This window comes from Ylistrum balloti, unplaced genomic scaffold, assembly GCF_031769215.1.
Source record: "Ylistrum balloti isolate Yb309-2 unplaced genomic scaffold, AGI_CSIRO_Ybal_v1 Utg370056, whole genome shotgun sequence".
Classification (NCBI taxonomy): domain Eukaryota; kingdom Metazoa; phylum Mollusca; class Bivalvia; order Pectinida; family Pectinidae; genus Ylistrum; species Ylistrum balloti.
In genome coordinates, this window is record NW_026782106.1 from 298,503 (window position 1) to 322,984 (window position 24,482).

The 24,482-nt window shown below is 35.4% G+C and overlaps 1 protein-coding gene across 1 annotated transcript in view; it reads right to left on the reverse strand.

The window, feature by feature from the left end:
• Positions 1-301: 301 nt before the first annotated feature.
• The window catches only part of LOC132549416 (calmodulin-binding transcription activator 2-like), a 45,542-nt gene continuing 21,361 nt past the window's right edge, over positions 302-24,482 (reverse strand). Inside the window, exons 6-21 of the mRNA XM_060213350.1 lie at positions 24,196-24,334; positions 23,097-23,134; positions 22,629-22,907; positions 20,881-22,095; positions 20,440-20,566; positions 19,031-19,168; positions 18,483-18,586; positions 17,230-17,490; positions 16,011-16,767; positions 14,121-14,210; positions 12,348-12,600; positions 11,405-11,586; positions 10,668-10,810; positions 7,352-7,545; positions 6,870-6,950; positions 302-419 (exon numbers count right to left, since the gene is read on the reverse strand). Of these exons, the coding sequence (XP_060069333.1) occupies positions 302-419; positions 6,870-6,950; positions 7,352-7,545; positions 10,668-10,810; positions 11,405-11,586; positions 12,348-12,600; positions 14,121-14,210; positions 16,011-16,767; positions 17,230-17,490; positions 18,483-18,586; positions 19,031-19,168; positions 20,440-20,566; positions 20,881-22,095; positions 22,629-22,907; positions 23,097-23,134; positions 24,196-24,334 (4,119 nt within the window). The remainder of the gene's footprint in view (positions 420-6,869; positions 6,951-7,351; positions 7,546-10,667; positions 10,811-11,404; positions 11,587-12,347; positions 12,601-14,120; positions 14,211-16,010; positions 16,768-17,229; positions 17,491-18,482; positions 18,587-19,030; positions 19,169-20,439; positions 20,567-20,880; positions 22,096-22,628; positions 22,908-23,096; positions 23,135-24,195; positions 24,335-24,482) is intronic.

Here is a 24,482-nt window from a genome sequence, read left to right on the forward strand (position 1 = left end):
CCAATGTGATATGTGCCTGTTAACCTTGCATTATGTTGTTGCAAATTACCTAAATCTTTCCTCTATTTGTTTCAATCAATTTTTTTGAATATCTTACCAGTAACCTTCCTACTGAAAACTTCTTACTCTTAATGTCATGATGCTTACAATCACATTTTCGTTAATGACACATGATATTAAAGGAAATGTATTGCAGTGATACAAATGTTGAACTTTGATCACAACTTTGCATGCCATTAGAAATTGGTATAAATCTCATTCTATTGGACCGTTCCACTATTATCTTGACGCATTAGCTGTGTCAGTCTGCATCCTTTGTCCCCTCAGATGTACTGTCCTGCTGGTATGTGCTGTTTTCAGTGTCGGATACCTCCGGTGGAGTGCTGTCGCAACCCGTGTTGTTTGGCTCGGGTTGGGAGCTAGTCAAAAGAAAATAATTTTATTAAGATATAGTCTTCAATAATTAAAAATCCATTAAAAATAGTTTTTGCAAGTCTTTCTCCGATATAAATACTTTTCCAAAATGCAAGTAAATAATTGTTTCATTTCACTAGTTTTTTTTTTTTTTCAATGATAGAAGATTGTAAGTTATAAATGTAAGGTATGCAACAGAGAACAAAAAATCCAGTCACAGTTAATAGATACAGTGACATTTATATCATATGTTATTGTGTTTACCATGGACATGCTAATACATTGTACACATGCTAATAATGAAGCCATATTTGTGTTTCTTTGCAGAAATTATTCAGGAGCAATAGATTCTATAAAATATGATAAACAAAATGTGTAAACAGCTATAAGTGGTACTATATCTATTCCCCAGTAAGTCAGGGGGTGGAGCCTCGTCAACACATCACCTTACTCATGTGGTAGAAGCAATCAAATAGTATTCAAATGTTACTCTACAACATCAGATAATGGGTTATAACCAGAGATGGATGTATATACCTGATCAATATAGTACATTACATATGGTTACATAACAACTCCAGTACAGGGTAAAGGTCTAATCCAAGTACCTGGCACTTTAATTTTAAAATCAAACATCTTTTTTGTCGTTTACTTCAGTTTTAAAAGATCTTAATTATTTCTGTCAATTATTTTAAAGACAAGAATTTTTTTATGAATTCATTATTTCCTGTCTAAACAAGGAACACATGGAACTAAATAGGTAACATTCACACAAGAAAAAATTGACTCAACACAAGGGAGCTTTTATACTATTCTTAGACAACTTGGTGAAATAGAAGAGGATTTTACATAATTTCTTGACTTTTTCTTGAGAACTAAAGGCAGAGATGTGATCAAATAAAAAAGATGACCTCCTATTATATATCTATACACTATCTCACACACACAGTTCTAGCATTACTTGTAAACTATCATCAATTCTTTAGGACACACAGATCCTGACAAGTCGTTAGTTATCAGTCATAAATATAAGCAGTATCAGGAAAGATCTACAAGAAATTTGTCTAGCAGAGTTATTCTAATGTAAAAAGTAAAATGAAAAGCAAAATTTACAGTGTACTGCTTGTTGTGTTACAAATTCATTTGAAAACTCAAACCCTCCTGGATTTCAAGATTGTAAATCTGAGAGTTAAAGCTATAGAGAGGAAGTTAGGAGGAGACATGACAGACAGTGATAGAAGTGTGAAGTGCCATGTACATTCTACTGGTAACCATACTGATAGTGAAACTTATAAACGTATGTCTGTGCAACACAAATGCCTTCTCCATGCCTACAACCAGTAAGGATGGTACTTTTTAGTATTATCAGCTTCTTAAGAAATGTACCCATGACGTTTTAGACTGTGTCCAGTATTGGTTGACTGGGGCTATTTATCAAATTTAGCAATAGCTGACATGGTAATAAAATTCATATATTTATCATATTTCTGGTTAAAGTTCCTATTTAGTAGTGAGAAAATGTGTGTCAATCGATTCAAAGGCCAACACAATGGAATGACTGCCACCACTATGAACTAAAGTTACATCTTCACTACAACAACTTCATGTCATGTGTCAGTGCCAGATCCTTCTAGTTTCCAGAATATGAGTGAAAATTTAATTTCTTGAAACATTTAAAGTTCAAGGGCAATAACTCTAAAATATTAACAGAAACAAAACAGAAATGTGACCTGTATCTTCTCATTTTGTAACTATATACTGAATTTCAGTTTAACACTGTAATCCATCAAATAAAAGAGTAGCAAATAAACATGATAAAGAAGGAGAGACAGAATGATAGCAAGGGACATCACTACATATATAATGATAAATATGCCTCAACCATTCAATTCCAAAAATGCTGTTAGGGTGATAAATTTCAATATGCTTGGCTCATCAGTTACTTTTTTAACTTCAGTAAACTAATCAAATTCTCTCACAGAAAAGGATAATATTTTGGAGCTAATTATTAAAAGAATTTGACTCTCAGAGCTAAGCTTGACAGATAATTCCTGTGGATTCCACACATAAACTCCATACTTCTACATTTCAGCATTTTACATATAAAAGTTGTAGATTTCTGATCTGAGAGAGAAGTAGTATTTATTAAAATGGGCCTTAATAATTATTTGACCTCTCTTGGATTATACTTTATTTTTTTAAGTAATAAAACTCCTCATGTATGAAAGCTGGGAAGTAACTTTCAAGAAATGGAAAAATAAAAAAAAATGGTAAATAGCAACAAACAGACTCTCCTGTATGAAATAAAATTGTGTAATTAGCAATGACCGACTTATTCTGTCATAAATATTCACTTTTTGCGCTTATTTTACATGTTAATTATCATATTTCTTACCACTGTTGTTGCCTATTACGTGTTTCTAAGATACTCAAGATATATCAAGTTTTGAGCACATACACAGTCATGGATAATTAAATAAAGAAAGGTTTAAAAAAATCCTTGCCTTGAGAAGTAATGATGCCCTCCGCCATTCTAAGAAACTACAGAGTAATTATAAAATGGGCTTTGATGGGTAAAGAGAAGAATTCAGGGAAGAGAAATACAAACATGGCCAGCTCAGACCTACACTACAGATATATACCTACTAAAAAACAGTAACAAAATATCAGAAAATACCACTCAAACATGAAAAAATATGAAAGTATTGAAAAGTAAAGAAATATTGATTGTGATTTGTTTGTGATATGTATGTTCAATGTGTCAAACAAATAGATTTAGTTTGTGCATAGAATCTAGACAAAAGAAAACACTGGCTAAATACCTCTCTTCGGAACCTTAAGAGATCCTGAAAAAATATTTGGAAGAAATAGATAACATTATAAAATGTATTAATCTTCCTACAATAATTTGGACAATCTTCATTTTAATCTTTGTTCTGATTGGAATGAAAAAATGTATGGTTTTATACACAGTATTCAATATTTTTTTAAGTGAGCCTTTATTCTTACAATGGAATAACATTAAAATTTGTAAACTGATTTTCAATTGATTAAGTAAAATACTGAAAAAAAAATCACTGAAATAGCTACACTGGGATATAGACATTACTGAGACATAAATCTGTAATAACGAACTCAGTTATCTGAAGGTTATATATATATATAAGGAATGTCTTATCTAAACAGTTGCTGATCAATGTCATGCCTCCATTGTTCATAATAAATTAGGTTAACTCTAAATTAATTGGGATGTAGGGTTGGATGGTTGCCAGTGACCATGCCCTGGTACATGTATCTGTTTTCTGAAATTGTTCTAAAATAGCAGACATAAACCACTATATCAACTTATAAGGTGTTGATGTACCATTAAAAAGAACAAACTTGGGAGCTGAAAACAATCAATTTACTGATAGGAACATTATGACTTAATGCCTGAATCCCTCATTAATTATTTATTGAACCAGAAACAATATTTGTGATTGATTTTCCAACCAATTTATAAAAATATTGGCCATTTTTGTTTTTCTGATCAGTTTCAAATTCAAAAACACACAACGAGGGACCAAGGGGAACCTACATATGAAATCTGCATCAAATGTAATGATTCTAAAAATAGTTCATGTACTATTATTGTCAGTTTAGTAAATGAATAACGCATTTTGGTAAACATTTCAAACGTTCTTAAAGATGATTATAACAAGTTTTTCTGCTATGAATCCTTTCAGCAGACTTTGGTATTAGAATGGATGGGTTCACCGAGATATGTTTATCTAATAGATACCACTTTAATCTCATAATCAAATTGAACACACCAATAGAGAAACAAGAGTATCAGTAAAACTGATAAATGTTTTACTGGAAACTCAATTTTAAGGGTAAAACTTCTGTAATTAAGGGGTTGCAAGCCCTGACTTTGGTACACTGTACATTGTCTTAGTATGACAAAGTATAAAGTTTCAAATCCATGTTTCACTGTGGGCAAAGTTATACTCTGGACATGAAAAGGATGGACGGACGGACAAAGCATGCTCCCCCAAAAATTGTCAAAGAGCATAAAAAAGACCAATATAATGTTAGTGTAGTCTTTTGTAGCCATGCTGGCATTGACATGCGTTCGAAGAAATGGTGTGACCACATTTACACTGTCACAGTAGAAGTACATTCCATAAACTGTTAACAGTGTATTCACTATCTCTACGGTGATTGTCTTCATGAAATAAGTCCAGTGTATGTGTTCTTAATGAAACCAGCTTAGCAGGATTTATAATAACCATTGCCTTAGTTTTACTTTTTGAGATGTCTGTAAGTAGACCAGAAAATAAGCTGTTCCACATTTCACTTTGTCTGTGTCACCATTCAACACTGATATAATAACAAAGTATCCTATTATAATGTTATCCATACTATTAAATCGCTGAGCAAAAAAGTTTGTCCCATTCCTCGCAAATCTTTTTTTTTTTTTTTTCATTACTTGAAAAAAACAAAAAGCATTTGAAATCTGATATAGATCTTTTTTGATTAAAGAAATTTTCTTAAAAAGGTCAGTCTTTATTTCAACAAAATAAAGTTGAGAAAACTAGATTACAGCCCCTCCCCCCCCCCCCCCCCCCCCCCCCCCCCCCCCCCCCCCCCCCCCCCCCCATCCCACCTCCTCATCCAATTTCAATACAAATTAGCGGATGGTTTTCTATTAAAAGTAAGTGACCCTCGACCTCTGAAACACAGACACAATGTACTCGACCCCTTGTCATTAACACGAAGTTAAAAGCTTGATATGGATGATTCCTTTTCCAATTTCGTGGCTTATATTGTTCTATAATAATACAACAGATACCTTATTATAGGAAAACACTCCAACAACATTTCATATCACATACAGGAAATACTGTTATTTACACAGAATATACTTGACTACCACAGCTGTATGTGATGGTACAGTTGACATGCTTAATATCAAAGTTATAATGACAACAACAATTTAATTTTAAAGACAAACTTTCAGATAAAATGGTTTGTCTTAAGATTGAAATTTCATCATTTTAATTATTTAATTTGCTGAAAGTTAACTTTCAAACATTAACTGTTTGAGAAAAGTTCGCAATGTGATAATATATTTCATGTTTACTTACTGAACTTCCTGATTTGGATTCGTTTTTCGGACAATTGTTTAATGAAAAAGTGAAATAGTAAAAAGTAAAAAATATACAATCATATGGTTTTGAATGACTGATTGAACAGCCCTTATATACATGTATGAAAAACCTTGAACATTGTATCTATTTTCACATACAACAATCGCAACAAAATTGAGAGGCAAAATGCAAATGAATGCCAAAAGTGTTCACTCCTTTCAACCTTAGACGAAAAATGTTTTTAAGACAAGAGGCATTTTAAATAATATAGATTTTTATCGACTTGGATTTTAAACTTTCAATAGGATACTGATCCATCGAATTGTCCAATCTAGAGTAGATATTAAGAGGCACCAAACAATTCATCAGAAATATCAATTAATAAGAAAAATATTTGATTTTTATATCTTTGTGAAAACCATTTCTTCTCATGAAATATAAGTATTTAACATTATGCTAATCACAATAAATTAAATATATAACCAAATATTGCAATAATTGGTAATTTCAAAATTTCTAATTTTCAATTCATATTTTTTCGATTCAATGCGAAATTTTGGGTGAAAGGGTCAACAAAACAGCCTTGCGAAGGCCACGACACAACACACATAGTGACAACACCTAGTCTACTTGGCAATAGCAGTAAGACAACTACGTACCCTTCGTAAATGCACAATTTTCCACACATCTCTATGTTATGCACAGATTAAATACACCAAAACATGTTAGAGTCAGATAATTATGAATTTTATTGAAAATATCTTCTGACTTTTATTTTCTAACCAATATCTTTATTGAATTAGATAAGAAAATTAATCATTCCATTACTTTGCTTTGTTTTATTTTCCCCGTAACTCTTAAGAAATGAAAATAAAAGAGTGCCTTCTGCTTCAAGCAAATGTTCAACAATGTCTAGCAACCTTCAGCTTCAAAACATGAATCTGTATTAGGTATCTCATTCCCAAACAATATTAAAATGTAATTTTATCAAATATATATTCCTACGTGATCAATTGGTCTTTAATATCATCAATATCAATACATAAAGTGTTCCATTATTTGTTTCATAACTATTATATTTAATTTCATTTGTCATAAATTTCATATCAAACAAACCATATAAGGATTGTCTTATTAATATCTATCATGCATGTTATTGATTGATAAGTTAGAACCCCATTAACATAACTATCAAACTAAAATCTATAGTTAATAAAAGATCCAACACCAATCTATAAGAACTTCTGAACATGTGTTAATCAACAAACATCACAAACAATTCACCTGCAGACCAATCCATAATACTAGAGTTATCTCCCTTACCTGTCTCCAGCCTCTGATACAAGTTGAACTATATGACCCTCGGGAACTGTTCCATCAGAACTCTTCCGTTGGTAGTGACTTCTGAAAACATACCATAAGATTGTCGATAGTTTTTAGAAATTTTTATATAAAATATTTTGATTTTAACTGGGTGTGTAATGTTTTCAGAATACAGAGTTTGTTATTTTGAATTTCACTGTACAGTCACACAGAAGGAAAAAATTAAGTCATGAAATAAAATTCGTCCATTGTAAATTATTTATTTCATTTCAGTAATAATTACCATAACTTTAGTATGCATATCTCCCACTAATTCTTTTTTTTAACTTTTTTAATCTCACATAAAAAGACTTACACATAAAATGTTTCCTATACAGGAGACAAGTTCCTGGACCAGTAATCATTACATTTACCAATATTTAGTTGGAGGAGGATACATTGATTTTAACTTTCATTTTCCTATATATATTTGTAGAACATACCTAAACCTTTGTTGAATGATGACTGACTGGTTACCTCCCTTCTTTAACCTCTCATGTTCCTTGTAAGTTCTGTACTGGTTTTGAATCACAACAGCTGCATCTCGACTCTTCTTAAAGCGTTTTTGTGCATAATAACTTCTAAACTGACTTTGTATCAACACTGCTGCCTGTGTCATCTTCTTGTAGTATGCATACTGAAACCAGAATTAATTCCAAATAACAGACATAACTCAAATCAAATCCAATAGTAATGAAAACATTTCAGGGATCATGATCCAAAGGCATGTGGATAAACAAAGACCACCTGTTGGTCAACAAGTTATTTAAATATTGACAACAGAATATATAACTGTACATGAGATTTATTTCACAAATCTCTTCCAGAACAAGACTGATCTACTCCAGTACAGCATAAATCTAACTTGTTGGTGAAAACTTGTCAGTTTTTCAAATGGTAATCTATTTGGGTTTCATTGACTTGGTAATAACCTTAAGAATATAGTGTAGCTTCCCTAAACCAATTCTTCACAAAACCAATCACCTCTTGAAACAAAATGGTGATGTTCGGAATGACGTCCTCTTTATTACAGTAATATAAAACTTCCCAATACCTATCCCAATTATTTCTGAATACCAAAGTGATTTTTTATTGAATCAAAATTTCCTGAGAATTATTTCTGAAAACCGGCCTTACATGAGCAATCAAGACCGAATTTTGAACAGCAGATCATAAAAAATAATATCTGTGGTGATAGTTGTAAGCTTTGTGTGTTAGGTGCATACCAGGTACATATCACAAGTAGACTTTGTACACAATACCTACCCTGATCAGGAGGATTATAACTATCATTATATATAATTATCATCAATGTCAAGATGAAACCATATTGAATGAATCCATCACTTCATTGAAGCCAGAAAGGGCTATAGGCAAAGTGAAATGTAGTTATCATGAAGAACTAGAATGCTGCCTTTTCATATCAAATTTGTGAGTATTGAAAAAGATAGTTTAACATGTACAAAATGGTAACACCAATGGAGTGTTGCTTTCAAAGATTATTTCCTTTACCTGATCAATGAAAACAGCAGTTCATCAAATAAATTGGTTGTAAATACTTTCAGACAAACCAATCATCCAATAGAGGGGATGGGTTTGACCATGTGAGCATCAATTTTGAGACTCGTGTATCACATATTTTTTTCACTTTATTGAAATAGTTTTACTCTTTAATACTTTTATCTGTATTAAGTTGTGTATATAACGTGTAAATGCTCCAAGTAAATAAAATACAAGTAGTTTATTTAATGTACAGACAAGAACTGGAATTATATCTGTGTCTGAACAAGTAAACTTCATTCAATTCTGTAAACTGAACCTTCCTTAAAACAAACACACATGATGGGTTTGGAGAAATTCCATTGCACCAGGAATGTAAAAGGTATGACAACCACCCAATCACATCTGTTTATAACGACCCTTGTGTATAAAGACCAGGCTGTAACAACAACCCAATAACACCTGTTTATAAAAACCCTTGTGTATAAAGACCAGGCTGTAACAACAACCCAATCATACCTGTTTATAACAACCCCTGTTTTTAAAGACCAGGCTGTAACAACAACCCAATCATACCTGTTTATAACGACCCCTGTGTATAAAGACCAGGCTGTAACAACAACCCAATCACACCTGTTTATAACGACCCCTGTGTATAAAGACCAGGCTGTAACAACAACCCAATCACACCTGTTTATAACGACCCCTGTGTATAAAGACCAGGCTGTAACAACAACCCAATCAAATAACACCTGTAAAGACCAGGCTGTATAACGACCTTTGTGTATAAAGACCAGGCTGTAACAACAACCCAATCATACCTGTTTATAACAACCCCTGTTTTTAAAGACCAGGCTGTAACAACAACCCAGTTATAACAACAACCCAATCACACCTGTTTATAACGACCTTTGTGTATAAAGACCAGGCTGTAACAACAACCCAATCACACCTGTTTATAACGACCCTTGTGTATAAAGACCAGGCTGTAACAACAACCCAATCACACCTGTTTATAACAACCCTTGTGTATAAAGACCAGGCTGTAACAACAACCCAATCACACCTGTTTATAACAACCCTTGTGTATAAAGACCAGGCTGTAACAACAACCCAATCATACCTGTTTATAACGACCCTTGTGTAGAAAGACCAGGCTGTAACAACCACCCAATCACATCTGTTTATAACGACCCTGGTGTATAAAGACCAGGCTGTAACAACAACCCAATCACACCTGTTTATAACGACCCTTGTGTATAAAGACCAGGCTGTAACAACAACCCAATCACACCTGTTTATAACAACCCTTGTGTATAAAGACCAGGCTGTAACAACAACCCAATCACACCTGTTTATAACGACCCTTGTGTATAAAGACCAGGCTGTAACAACAACCCAATCACACCTGTTTATAACGACCCTTGTGTAGAAAGACCAGGCTGTAACAACAACCCAATCACACCTGTTTATAACGACCCTTGTGTATAAAGACCAGGCTGTAACAACAACCCAATCACACCTGTTTATAACGACCCTTGTGTATAAAGACCAGGCTGTAACAACAACCCAATCACACCTGTTTATAACGACCTTTGTGTATAAAGACCAGGCTGTAACAACAACCCAATCATACCTGTTTATAACGACCCCTGTGTATAAAGACCAGGCTGTAACAACAACCCAATCATACCTGTTTATAACGACCTTTGTGTATAAAGACCAGGCTGTAACAACAACCCAATCACACCTGTTTATAACGACCCCTGTGTATAAAGACCAGGCTGTAACAACAACCCAATCATACCTGTTTATAACGACCCTTGTGTAGAAAGACCAGGCTGTAACAACAACACAGTCACACCTGTTTGTAACGACCTTTGTGTATAAAGACCAGGCTGTAACAACAACCCAATCACACCTGTTTATAATGACCCCTGTTTTTAAAGACCAGGCTGTAACAACAACCCAGTCACACCTGTTTATAATGACCCTTGTGTATAAAGACCAGGCTGTAACAACAACCCAATCACACCTGTTTATAACAACCCTTGTGTATAAAGACCAGGCTGTAACAACAACCCAATCATACCTGTTTGTAATGACCCTTGTGTATAAAGACCAGGCTGTAACAACAACCCAATCACACCTGTTTATAACGACCCTTGTGTATAAAGACCAGGCTGTAACAACAACCCAATCATACCTGTTTATAACGACCCCTGTGTATAAAGACCAGGCTGTAAAGACAAGATTTACCTGTTTGTATCGTCTGTAGTACTTCTGAATGAGAACTGCTGCCTCCATCTCCTTCTGCTGTTGTAACTGCTGCTTGTCCCTGTATTGTCGGTATGCACTTTGGATCACCTTGGCCGCCTCATATAACTTCCTCTGTTCTATATCTGTTAAAACACATCAAAGGTCACTAAATACAGTTAATCCACCTTGTGGCAGTGATTAAAACTGTTATATATTCTTGTTATTGTCATTAACTGTTCTGATATCATGTTTGTCAACATTCTTTATTGGAGAGAAAATCCTGATTTTCAATTGTTCCTCAGGAAGAGCCATAGCTGTGCCAAAAACGGTAAGCAGAAACTGAAAGTTGAAACGTCTTTGTAACTTTCAAAGCTACATTTCAGCTCAATATGGTGGAAAAAGCAAACAAACAAAACAGACTTGAAGACAGATGGACAAACAAATGGGAAGTACAAAAACACTGCCCCTATGGCTTAATTTTTATCTTGTGCTTACTGCCTAGCTGTCCAAAACCATTTTGATAGTCTGACAAGCAGACCTTGTGAATTTGTACGTTAAATCTGGTGCAACCTGCTAAAAGCTTAATTTTCTGAAGAAATATAGACTGAGGCTACTTAATTCATTTTTATTGTAGGGTGGTACTCTAAATATGAAAACATGCCTCCTTTCTTATTTCTAGAACATTTCTTTAATTCTGAAAAAGAAAATCCAAATGGTAACCAGGCACACTTGAATACCTGACAGAGTAAGCTGAGAGAAATCTTTCTCCATGAAAGTGGCAGGGGCATTGAAATACTCAGTGAACTCAGCAGTAGTGGGCGGAGGAGAGTCCAGAGAGAAACTGTAAGGACTGTAAGGGCTCGGCAGGCAGGTGGAGTCCGGACTCAAGGACGATGCCGGAGTACCAAGGTCTGTGTACCTAGAGGTTAAATCAAGACAGCCATTGAAAGTAAGTGAATTGGGAATGAGAAAATGATTTTCATTGAAATCTACATTCTGAAATCAAAGTAGAGTACTGATACACATCAAAAAGGACCTTGCATTGTGCTTGACACTAAACTTGAAAGCTACACTGATAATGAATTCTTGATTTCTGATTTATAGACAATAATTTGCCTGTGAGATATGGAGAACAAAAAGTGACCTTCACCTTTGACCTGTTCTCTAGTGACCTCTTATTCAACTAATTATGATAATTATATCTTAACAAAATATGTGTGAAATATTTCAAAATTTTGAAGTTGATCTTTGACCTGATGACCTTGACAACTGACTCAACTGACTCAACAGAACTTGAGATATGTACTAAAATGAAAAATCTGCTGTACTTTATTGAGTATCATTATTTTACATTGAAGCAAAGGAGAAAGTCTGGAGTATAACCATCCAAACAGAGCTGGAGATATCCAATTTTCTATTGATAGTAACACTTACATTGACCAATGACCTCAAGCCTAAAATATCAACCAATTCAAGCCCTTCTTTAGAAGGAGAGGCAGATAAATTTGGACAAAAGCAGAACTTGAGATATCAGGCCGAAACATAAAAATCTACTATAACTAGTAGAACTTTTTAAAACTACATTATACTAAATTTTAATTAGTTTGTGGATTGCAACTCAAGTTTTTAACAAAAAATCATACTTCCTAAGAAAATTTATCATTACTTCAACACACAAACCTATATTCATCAAAAGCGAGACCATCACCCATGGGTGTTGATATCCCAGAGTCTTCCTCATACGATGACGCATGTGGTGATGGTTGTGATGGAATGGAACTGTAGGAACCACTTCTCTCCCGCACATATGTGAACTCGAGGACTGGTTCATCTGTACGACTTGGTGAAAGTTTGATCCGTTCTGGCATGGCAGCTATGATTTGCTTGGCTAATGTTACCATCTGGTGATTGATGTCTTCCTCGTTCTCAACACCTGCTGAGGAATTGGAATAATATTTACAACTAAAACATCATTCTCAACACCTGCTGAGGAACTGAAATAATATTTACAAATAAAACATCATTCTCATCACCTGCTGAGGAATTGGAATAATATTTACAACTAAAACATCATTCTCAACACCTGCTGAGGAATTGGAATAATATTTACAACTAAAACATCATTCTCATCACCTGCTGAGGAATTGAAATAATATTTACAACTAAAACATCATTCTCAACACCTGCTGAGGAATTGAAATAATATTTACAACTAAAACATCATTCTCAACACCTGCTGAGGAATTGAAATCATATGTACAACTAAAAAATCATTCTCAACACCTGCTGAGGAATTGAAATAATATTTACAAATAAAACATCATTCTCAACACTTGCTGACCTGCTGCAGGATCAAAACAAGAGGCTCAGAGGCCTTAACAGTTATCTGTCTGTAAATTTATAAATACTACAATTGCGATATTGGAGGTTTGAACAATTATTACAGGATTTAAACAAATCTGAATATTTTAGCAGCTGAGGTATCAAAATCAACACTTTCATATCAGTTTCTCATCATTCCTTCAAAATTCCATTTTAATGGTACCAGCAGAACTGGAAGAGGTATAAAATGTGTTTTTTTGATGTAGCAGAATTAAAATATGAATAACTATAAAGTAGACATTGCTCAAAAAACCCATTATCTTTTAATCTTATAAAAAAATGACTCCAATGGTAAAAAATTGAGTAGAACTTGACATAAAATTTACAGCGTCTTTTTCAAAATTGCAGCCATAACAGCCATGTTAGATTTGGACTGACCACAAAAATAATAATGCATGGTTAGGACCATCGCAGAGTCATTGCAGGCAAGCTTCCACTGAATCCCACTGTTATAACTTAAAAAGGAGCTTGAAATGTGAAAACATCAAAATCTTTGTTTCTGGTCAGTGGCAAACAAATCCTGCCAAGATTTTGTCTGGTGATGCCAGGAGCTATCATACTATAACATGTTATACTGTAAATGTGGTTATTTTCACTAAGAGTTTACTTCCGATTTCAATACTAGTCAACAAACTTTACAAGCAGTGATTACTTTTGTGATTAATGAACAAATTTATGTGGGTATGGAATTTACACTGCTGGATGACTTCTGCTTACTTAGTGTTAATTCCTCCACATGTATATTTCAACCTTGACAGTAACGAGATACATTATACAGAGATGGTTAGTATTGAGAGAATGATGAACATATACCATGGCCATGCTGCACGGATATCTAATGCCTGGAGATACAACTCAACATCCAATTGTAAAACAGGACTGGAGTAATATTGAAATACCAATAATTATGTTATTCAGAAGAATAAAACACAGTAACTACCAGATAAAAATAAATAGTAATAAAGAAAACTTCCAACAGGGGAAATAATAAAAATGACAAATAACAACAAAGGGAAGTAATTATTGGTTAATAACAGGGGAGATAACTAGGAAAAAAGTTGTACAACATACATCTTTGAAGGAGATCTACGTCTTCATCATCAGAGGACAAATTCTCGACATCTATGAGAGGACTAGCACTGGCGGAGGAAAGTACCTCATCTGTAATCAAGGCAGGCAGTTAGCAGATGTACACAATTACTGGCCGTTAATAACAATATATAACATGCATCTTGTACCTTTGAGATTTTCACAGTGATTAAGGTACAACAATTGTTCCCAATTTGTTTTATTGCAATTCATACAAACAATACATTTCAAAAGTTTGATCAGTATAATTAATCAATTACCTGTCAATCAACTACTTTAAGGACTACATGTTATGATTGTCCTGTTGCAATCAATGGTATTAAAATATTCCTTTACACAACACACGGAAATACATATAATATAATCTAAAGTCATTGTGTTGGAATATTACTTCCCTTAACACTGGACTTTTGACAGACCTGACCTGAAGTAATGTGATAAATTCCCTTGGTAAGTAATGATAGTTTCATGTATCAATATTTTCACTACCAGGTTATTCCATTTTAACAAAATAATAAGGGTTATATTATTAAATAAAATGCTTAATATGTGAGAAAACTCATCTTAAAGTAGAATCATGACACACTGTATCTGTAAGTCTGTTTTGAACGATTCCATATACATAGTAGAAGTTCAATGTTAGCTGTTTAATTGGTGAATGTTACCAAGGTAAAGAACTATCAAGTTCTATCATGTACAGATTTAATTCATTCTGCACAAGATGTTCTTAATAGCACGAACTTATTAATTAATTAATGAATTATTAAATACACTATCTTTCATCACTGCTTTAAAGCCCTCGAGGGACTACACCGCCAGTTTGCTAGATCTATATATGGCTGTAATAGTACCGATATAGTTTTAAAAAACTAGATGTTAATCTGGACACACAACACTTCTACACCATAGCTACTAGTCTGTTAATAATTAAACACTGACAGTTAATCTATTTCACATCTAGTATTAACTCAACATGAGGCTTGTCTAGTGTTAACTTAAATGTAAAGCCGACATCTTCCTTTCTATAACTTTCAACATTTATTAATGTGATGACTTTGACACGAAGTCATTTTTAACGGCTGATTACCTAACAATCTTTTCTCTAAATGAAAATTAAAGGTATACTTTGCAACTTTACATTGTACTTATTTTTTTTTACTTTGTTGTCTTTAGATGGATTTTCTCAGATATCTTTGAGCTGTTCACTTAAGTGTCTATCTCCTCCTTAAACTTACTTTCATGTTACATACAGTAAATTTTGAAATTCAAATATACTGGTACTTTTCATTTATCTTGATGTCCAGGACAACTGACTTCTGTATGTGTTGTCTGTAACCATACCTATAGCCAGAAAACACCTCATAGAAAATCAGTACAATGGTCTCTTAACAGAGGTGACCTCTTAAAGAAAGGTGGTCTCTTAACAGAGGTGACCTCTTAAAGAAAGATGGTTTCTTAAGAGAGGAGATTTCTTGACATAAGTGGTCTCTTCAGAGGAAGGGTCACTTATGAGAAATGTTCTCTTAACAGAGTTGGTCTCCTAAAAGATGTGGTATCATACCAAAAGGTGGTCTTGACAGAAGTAGTCTCTTAATGGAGGGGTCTCTCTAGATAGGGTTTCTCTAAAGAAAGGTGGTCTCTAAGGACACGTGGGAGATGTAAAATATACTATAGAGTGTTGGTTAATATTCATGTTTATATATGAAATATACATTTCCCAACATTTTTTTACTTTCACACACTAAACATCAGTAGGTCTATCACCTCCAATTCCAAAAAAACAGCTTTAAACCTAAACATAATAGCATCCCTAAAAACATGATTGGATAGATTCTTCCTAAATTATACACAATGATTATAGGAGTTTGATACCTGTGTCCATTTGTATCAGCACAGAGTTGGGGCCTTGTGACCTATTTGTTAGTGTCATGGATTCCAAGTTGGCCTCTCCATGTTTAGAAGCCTCAAACACAGGCTCCCCAGCCTGAATCATCATATCTGGTGATGTGAGGTCACGACCCGGATCTGACAACATTGGATTGGTCTGTCTGGTCAATGGATCTGTTGCCATGGAGAGCTGTGGTTCAGAATTGGTCTCTCTGATCGGCCGATTAGCAGAATCGGAAATGGTTGATCCATCGTTTGTTGTGGAATGCACAGGAAGGAGATCAACTGAAAACCTTTTGTTAAGTTTTTTCCTTGCAGAATTGCCCCGTAGGGCTTGGTCACTCTGTCGTCGGATCAGAAAACCCTCACCAGGGTATGTTGAGGTGAAACTAGCAGTTGTGCCCTCAGGCATTCGTGACACAGTACTCACCGGTGGTGGTGATTTAAACAGACCTCGAACCATTTCCTTTGTAAGGGGAGTGGAGGTCTGCAGTGGCATGTCCACAGACTTCGGGGGAGATGACTGCATGGGCACAAAGTTCCCTCCACTCGAAGCGAACACAGAGTTCTGGGAATTGACTGTGAGTAATTTGTCTAGTGTTTTTATAACTTCTAAGTGTCCAAGTTTTTGAGCAACTATCAACGGAACAAGCCCCTCATTATTTTGGATATGTAATGCCTCAGAGTTCCAGTGATATAACACAACAGCTGCCTGGGTATGGCCCCTCCCACACGCCCACATCTGTTATTACAAACAAACATAATTCAATACAAAAAAATGCAATTTTATATAAAGACTTTCAATAAATTTATTCTAAAATAAAATCATCTTTAGATTAAAAACATTTTTATTATTTAAAAAGTAACACAGTAAAAATTTACCATGAAAATACATCTAGTATTATTGCATGCATGAGATTTTCATACACTCACGACACACATTAAATAACCAGGAGTTTATTGCCGCGGACTAACTGCTATTACATAGATAAGAGTAAGAAAGAACATACATTAAATGGAGTAAGCGGCCACTTTCATGCTGATTACTTCAATTTCAATTCTAATTTATTTTTAAAAACACAAGCCATTTTTATCTTTCAAAAAAAATGTCAGCGATATTTGCTCTCCATTTGGTTTTGTTGTTTCATTTTGAATGATCCCATTACCACTATGTATTCTAATTGTATCAAATCTATCTCATTACCAGTGGAGTACAGGCATTGTCATCTTGACAGCGAGCGTCCACCTCATACTCCAGTACCCAGCATGGGTTGTCAGAACGCCACTGAACCAAGGTCTGTATCAACTTGGAATAACCCAGAGCTGCAGCTAAATGCAGAAGTGTCATGTTGTGTGGACCGGCCTTGGGGAATGGGTCAACATCTGACCACGTCTCACCAGCAATCTTTTTCACATGCCATACTAGTTTCTCTTCCAAGTCCCCAGTCATCAGAAATGACTGGATCTGGTCACGATACAATATATAAATTACAGAAAACATTGCTACAAAATCTTGTGAACCTGCATGTCTTATTTGATTAATTGTTTTTAACATTTACAAACTCAATGTTCATGATAAAATTTGCATTGTTAAATTAAACATTAATTGCACTCTTCGATAACTCCATGAGAACACAAAAATTCATAGGGTTTATAACTTTTCTGACTTAACTATTGATTTCCACTGTACTTATGACAACCATATTATCTGAAATGAATTGTGATGGTTTACCTGTCTGAGAATGGATTGTGCAGGTTTACCTGTCTGAGAATGGATTGTGCAGGTTTACCTGTCTGAGAATGGATTGTGAAGGTTTACCTGTCTGAGAATGGATTGTGTAGGTTTACCTGTCTGAGAATGGATTGTGAAGGTTTACCTGTCTGAGAATGGATTGTGCAGGTTTACCTGTCTGATAATGGATTGTGCAGGTTTGCCTGTCTGAGAATGGATTGTGCAGGTTTACCTGTCTGAGAATGGATTGTGCAGGTTGTCCTGTCTGAGAATGGATTGTGCAGGTTTACCTGTCTGAGAATGGATTGTGCAGGTTTACCTGTCTGAGAATGGATTGTGAAGGTTTACCTGTCTGAGAATGGATTGTGCAGATTTACCTGTCTGAGAATGGATTGTGAAGGTTTACTTGTCTGAGAATGGATTGTGTAGGTTTACCTGTCTGAGAATGGATTGTGAAGGTTTACCTGTCTGAGAATGGATTGTGCAGATTTACCTGTCTGAGAATGGATTGTGAAGGTTTACTTGTCTGAGAATGGATTGTGTAGGTTTACCTGTCTGAGAATGGATTGTGAAGGTTTACCTGTCTGAGAATGGATTGTGCAGGTTTACCTGTCTGAGAATGGATTGTGGAGGTTGTCCTGTCTGAGAATGGATTGTGCAGGTTTACCTGTCTGAGAATGGATTGTGCAGGTTTACCTGTCTGAGAATGGATTATGGAGGTTTACCTGTCTGAGAATGGATTGTGGAGGTTCGCATGGAGTCGTAACATTGGTCAGTCTTTGTTCCAGTTCAGCCAGACGGTCAATCAACAACAGCTTCAGACAGTCATCTGTAATACAGATCTTACCAACTATTTACAAATGTTTCCACAATCTATACTAAGGCAACTGCAATGTGTCAAACATATTAACCAGATAGGGAATTTAATAAGATGAAAAACTCAACTTTCATGTTTTGGATATTTTCAGTGTTTTACATACCCATTCATAGTCCTAATTAACAATTATGCCTTTTTTCCCCTTCTTAATTAGCTTTCTTTGTTCAAGATTTGATAAGGATTTTTTATTGCATAGAAAAATTTCAAAATTTCACTTTTCAAAAATTTGATTGTAGCAGAACAAATTTCAATTTTCCTTCTACACTTTTAATGACAAGTACATTTCAGGGGATTTTATGATTTTTGAAAAAGAAACAAATATGGATTTATAACATTTAACATATTGACAAGGGGTTTGAATATTTGCTTACAACATTATAAACAGCTGGTACCTACCATTTAATGAGAACCAGTCTGTTTGCTGACTTTGTGTGGTTTCCTCAAGCTTCTTGTCCTTATATTCAAAGGGTACACTATTGGAGAACATTGTGCCATCACAGGTTACATGGAGATTTATACAACCGGCTGCATGAGCTGTAACAAACACATCAGTGTTAAAAAAGAAACATTCCGATAATATATTCAGTATCAGTGGTACTGATACACATGTCCTCTCCCACATAAAACATCATCAGACATACACTGTACAGTCCCAACACAGAGATAATATAATGGAAATTAACTGAAGAACTTTTTTTATATGTCAAACATTTGTCTGTTGACAAAGGAAACTTTTTGTTCCTATCCACCGGTCAAAATCTGACACAGGTAATACCTCCGTGTCTTATCCTTGTCAATGGATACATTTTTTATACATAGTACTTTTCACCTAAATTATACCTTTGTTGTAAGTCAGAAATGATGAACGAAGGCTTTTCTACCCTTAGACACAGTGAACTCAGAAACTTCTGGATTTTCATTTAGATAATTTACCCCAAATTTCCATCCGAAGTCATTCGCAATTCTTTTGCAAACATTTATTTTCAACTCAAATATTGCTTTCATATAAAAGGCCCAAAGGGTCTAAACTGCTTACCTGGTTTGGTTTGGTTTGCTTTATCCAAACTGCAGTGGAAAGATTTTAAAGGTGAACAACTGTTTCCCCTTTTGGGCAATGCAACTCTGCCCCCAGAGGAGTAAAACCAATTATTTAAATGAAAATTGGTCTTTATAATCCAATGGCGTTAAACACGATTTGTCAAAATTACAAAATTCTAACAGACGAAGAGAAACACCAAAAAAAACCACCAGGTTTTCCCATTTGACTCTACCCATCAGGTCCCAGGGGGACAAAATCCAATGTTTATACCAACCTTGTTCCCCGAGCTTTCCTAAAGGATGCTTCTCACCAAATTTTGTAAAAATAACTAAATAAAGTACCTCCCCATGGAAGAAAGATTTTAATACTTTTCCCTTTTTTCTATGACAGGGCTACTCATTTTGCCCTTAGCTAGGAAGGTCAAACGAACCAGTTATGCAATATTGAGTCCTCTACACCCGAAGACACTTCAGACCTTACCTGGACAAATCTCCTGCAGAATAATTTGAGAGAATTTGTTAATCCTTCCTTTAGAGCCCCGCCCCTCAGGTCCCTAGGGTCCCAGCCCCACCTTTTATACAAAACGTATTCCTCTTCCCCCATGAATGCTTTTGACCAAATTTGGTGGGAAAACACTCGGTTGTGGTGACTAGTAGCCATTGATAGAAAAATGTAGGCGGACAGACAGAGGACAAATTCAGTGTCTTACCATAACCTCACTTGGTCCCTTTGGAAGAACAAAACAATCGAAAGAAATTCCACTTACCTGGAACACAACACTTGAGAACACCTGGTTGGACTAGTCTGGTTGGGACAGATTTACCATCAAACACACAAACATATTGAGCAGTGGCTGACAACCAGGATCCCACCACCAGCATTTTACACCCTCCCTGAAATCATTAAAACAATGAAAATTGAAAAATTATAATTTTGGATTCCCTTATCAAAAAAAGAAATTTAATCTTAAAACACTCTACAACCAAAAATGCAATGTTACATACCCACCGTAAAATATCAATCGTATGATAAACATCAAATTAAACATTGCTAGCAACACACATAATTTTTTTCAAAAGTATTTTTTAATGTGACAAATCATAGCTGTCAGACTACAACAGAGTCTTACTTAGTTTCCATTTTTAAAGATTTGAAAAATTTCCTTTTTTTTTATATTCAGTATATTCTGACGATATCCATTTCTCACCTCTGTATACGACCACTCTGGACAGTAGTCGGTGATTATGGCCCCGTTATTGCCGACAGGTGAATTAACTGTCAGTCTATCTGATGACATAACACTAACATTGGTTATCCCAGAATCTGCCATTTTCTCTACTTCTCGTTTGATGTGAACACTATGGCTACTAGCAGGTATATGCTGATGATGTAACATTGGATTATTTGTGACAGCCTGCTGCCGAATATGACCATGAGATTCGTTTAAATGTCCTTGACTCGACCTTTTGTTCTCTTGATTCACTTCTTGTCTTTGGTTGTTGATACTATTTCCACAATTAAGCATAGGAATCGGACCAGCCATTTCCTCACTTCGAGTGGTAAAGTTGTCACGAGATTCAGATGTACTCAAGTCATTCACAAGTTTTTCTACATCTGGAAAGTCTAGCAAATCAAGATTATCAAAACTGTAGTCTGTTGAGCCAAGGCTGGAGTTGAGACATCCAGAATCTGTCTCAATGCTGTTGGTAGGGTCCTTTCCTTGGCAATGTTCAAGATCTAAACTGTTGGTGTCTTTGGAATCACCAGTGTTATGAGATTGAATGAGAGTCTGCACATCCTCAGCAGTAATGGTCTGTAGCTGTGGCAAGAGTTTATGTGACTGAGATTGAATGACTGTCTGAACATCTTCAACAGTCACACGCTGCAAATGAGGTAAGATATTGAGCTTATTGCCTTTGTCCAGCTCCGCTTTCCTCTCGATGGTCTCATCAACAGTCACCTGCATCGGAACGACAGATTGGTCAGCGCTGCCGCCAGATACAAATGTATTGTTGGTCACAAGACTTTGATGCGTTGTGGCATTGTTCCCCGAGTTATCAGCAGACAGCACCTGTGCCTGGGTGGCAACAACAGGTGCTGGGAGGGTCACAGATAACGCCTGGAGATGTTGATGAGGGGGTGCTGTGTGCATGTTGTTCTGTAACTGGTCGCTAGGTAACTGAGTGATGAGGTGAGAGATGGGCTGTACATGACATGCAGCTGAGACAGTTATTGGGGTCTGCATGGCACTGACCTGCCCCCCTACAACCAGATACCGACTGGTACTGGGCAGGTGACCAAGACTAAGGATATAGGGCATGGGGGCAATGTCACCAGTTGTCACGGCAATATCCACCACTTTCTGACTCTGACTGATGGGAACCACCACACTGTCCTTCACACCAACAACTGTAGAACACCCCTGAGAAGAGAAACCAGTAATTGCATAATTCTTTCAAAGATTCTTAACTTAGCACAAAGAAATTTTAGCATAATTTATCTTTTGACAAATTGTTGCAAAGATGAATTTATGCATCCACAAAAACTGTAATGACCATAATCATATTTTAGTGTAATACATTCAGCCCCCCAAAAAATTCCTAAAATAAGATCACCACTTAAAACACATACACATGCAGTAAACATCATACAAAGGGATAGAATAGACATGACAAGATAAGGGGAATAACTCTTGTTTATTCTGACCTACCCATCAGACATCTAAGAATAACTCCTTACTGAGTTGTGTAATTTTTTATATCAAGTGAAACAACCTATAAACTATGATTAAATAACAGTAAATTTACTCTCTTAGGCAATCACACAAACTGTATGAGTATTAACGGTGAACTGCAAATATTTCTCTCTGAAAAAGTTTCTTGTAATCAGCATATCTACTATCTAGGGTATGGTGTTTGATTAGAAAAACTAGACAGCTGACCCTGAACAAGTTACCTGAGACTGAACTGCCTGTGAGATCTCTGGCCCCTTGGTGGCTAGACTTGCCATGATGGTCATCTGGGAGGAAGTCTTGGCCCCGCAGCAAGTGCCAATCTCAGCCTTGCGTGAGGCGTCAAGTTCGGCCAAGGTACCACGTGGAGAGAGCTTGTAGATGTTGTTGGAGTGAGAACAGATTGTATCACAGGGCTTATCACATTTGTGTGGTTTCGTTTTATCACAATTTTCATGGTACTCGAGTAAGTGTCGCACCAGGGCCTCCACCGACTCCTCAATCTGAAACACACAAATCATTATGATATAAAAACAAGCCAATGTCATGCAATCAGTTTATATTTTCTAAAAATTACCATTTCCTGACTTACAAGACATTTTGTAACATGCAACACCAGACTTCCTTACTAATTTCCAGATATTTAACACCAGAGTTGATATGCTTTACACAGTCTAGCAACATTGACCTACCATTTGTTCTGACTCCTCTCCTGGTCTGCCTGTTGAGACTGAAATGAAATAAATTAGGTTATTGGTTTTACTGAAAAATGCATCATAACTATCAAAATATTGCAGTTTTTTTTTCAAAATAGGTAGGAATAAAAACCATTTCATATACTACTGTTGCATTCTTGAGTAATGTTTGTAATGCTATAATCATTTAAAAAAATGAATGTAATAAAAAGGAACATAAATTATTCCAGTCTATGACCAAGTATTCATTGTTAGCACATAAGGGTGAACAAGTGGAAGAAGACCTTAACGATCACCTGAGGTCTTCAGGTCACTGGAGAGTTTTAGAATCTGTCTATCAGTCCCAGCTTTAGGTTAGACAGAACAGAACTGATATATGCATATTTAGAAAATTTTTATTATTTCTAAGTTTGAAGGCTTAATTTCCAATTAAATGAAACTGAGAACACTCTCTTTTGCTGTAGTTCAGCATATTAGACCCCTGTGAACTTTAATGAAGGTCAAGGTCAATCATTTGAACAAACCTGATATCCCTTCATCTCAGCATGATCCTGGGCATTTTCGTTATTGAGAAAAAGACATTTTGACATATTTGATACATATGACCTTAAAAGTGGGTCATGGTCAATAATATGAACAAACTTGGTAGAACTTCATTCCAGATGCAGGTGCAATATCAGCATCCTGTGTTTATTAAGAAATCATTATTTTAACATTTAAATATATTTGACATTGATGACCTTGAAAATGAGTTAAGGTCATTCATTTAAACAAACTTGGTAGCCCTTCATCCCATCATACTACAGGCCCTATATCAGCACTCTAGGGTTTTTGGTTATTGAAAAGATGTCGTTTAAAGATTTCAATTAATTTGACACCTGTTACCGTGAAAGTGAGTCAAGGTCATTCCTTTCAACAATCTTGGTAGCCCTTCAACCCAGCATGCTACAGGCCCAATATCAGCATTCTGGGCCTTTTGGTTATTAAGAAGTCAAAAATATCAATTGTTTATGACACCAAACAAATGGCATCGCAATAGACTTTGTCCAAGGTGACCTAAATATACAACTAAAATTATCTGCAGTACAATATTTACACATGGGTCTTAGTTGGTCTATGAGTTCCTCTTTGGTCCATTCCTTCTTCTCAAAGGCCTGAGATATAACTGGAATTTTCATCTTAGTATTGTCTTGGTAGGGAACATTTAAATAGTGTACTATCACAATGTCAGGGTTCTGAAAAAAAAAGACAAAAATGTCTTCAATGTAACCAAAACCTACCACAACTTAAAAAGCTTGACCAATACCATAAGGTAACCAAAATCTGATACAACTGATAAAGTCAACTAATACCATGAGGTTACCATATAGCTACGAATACCTA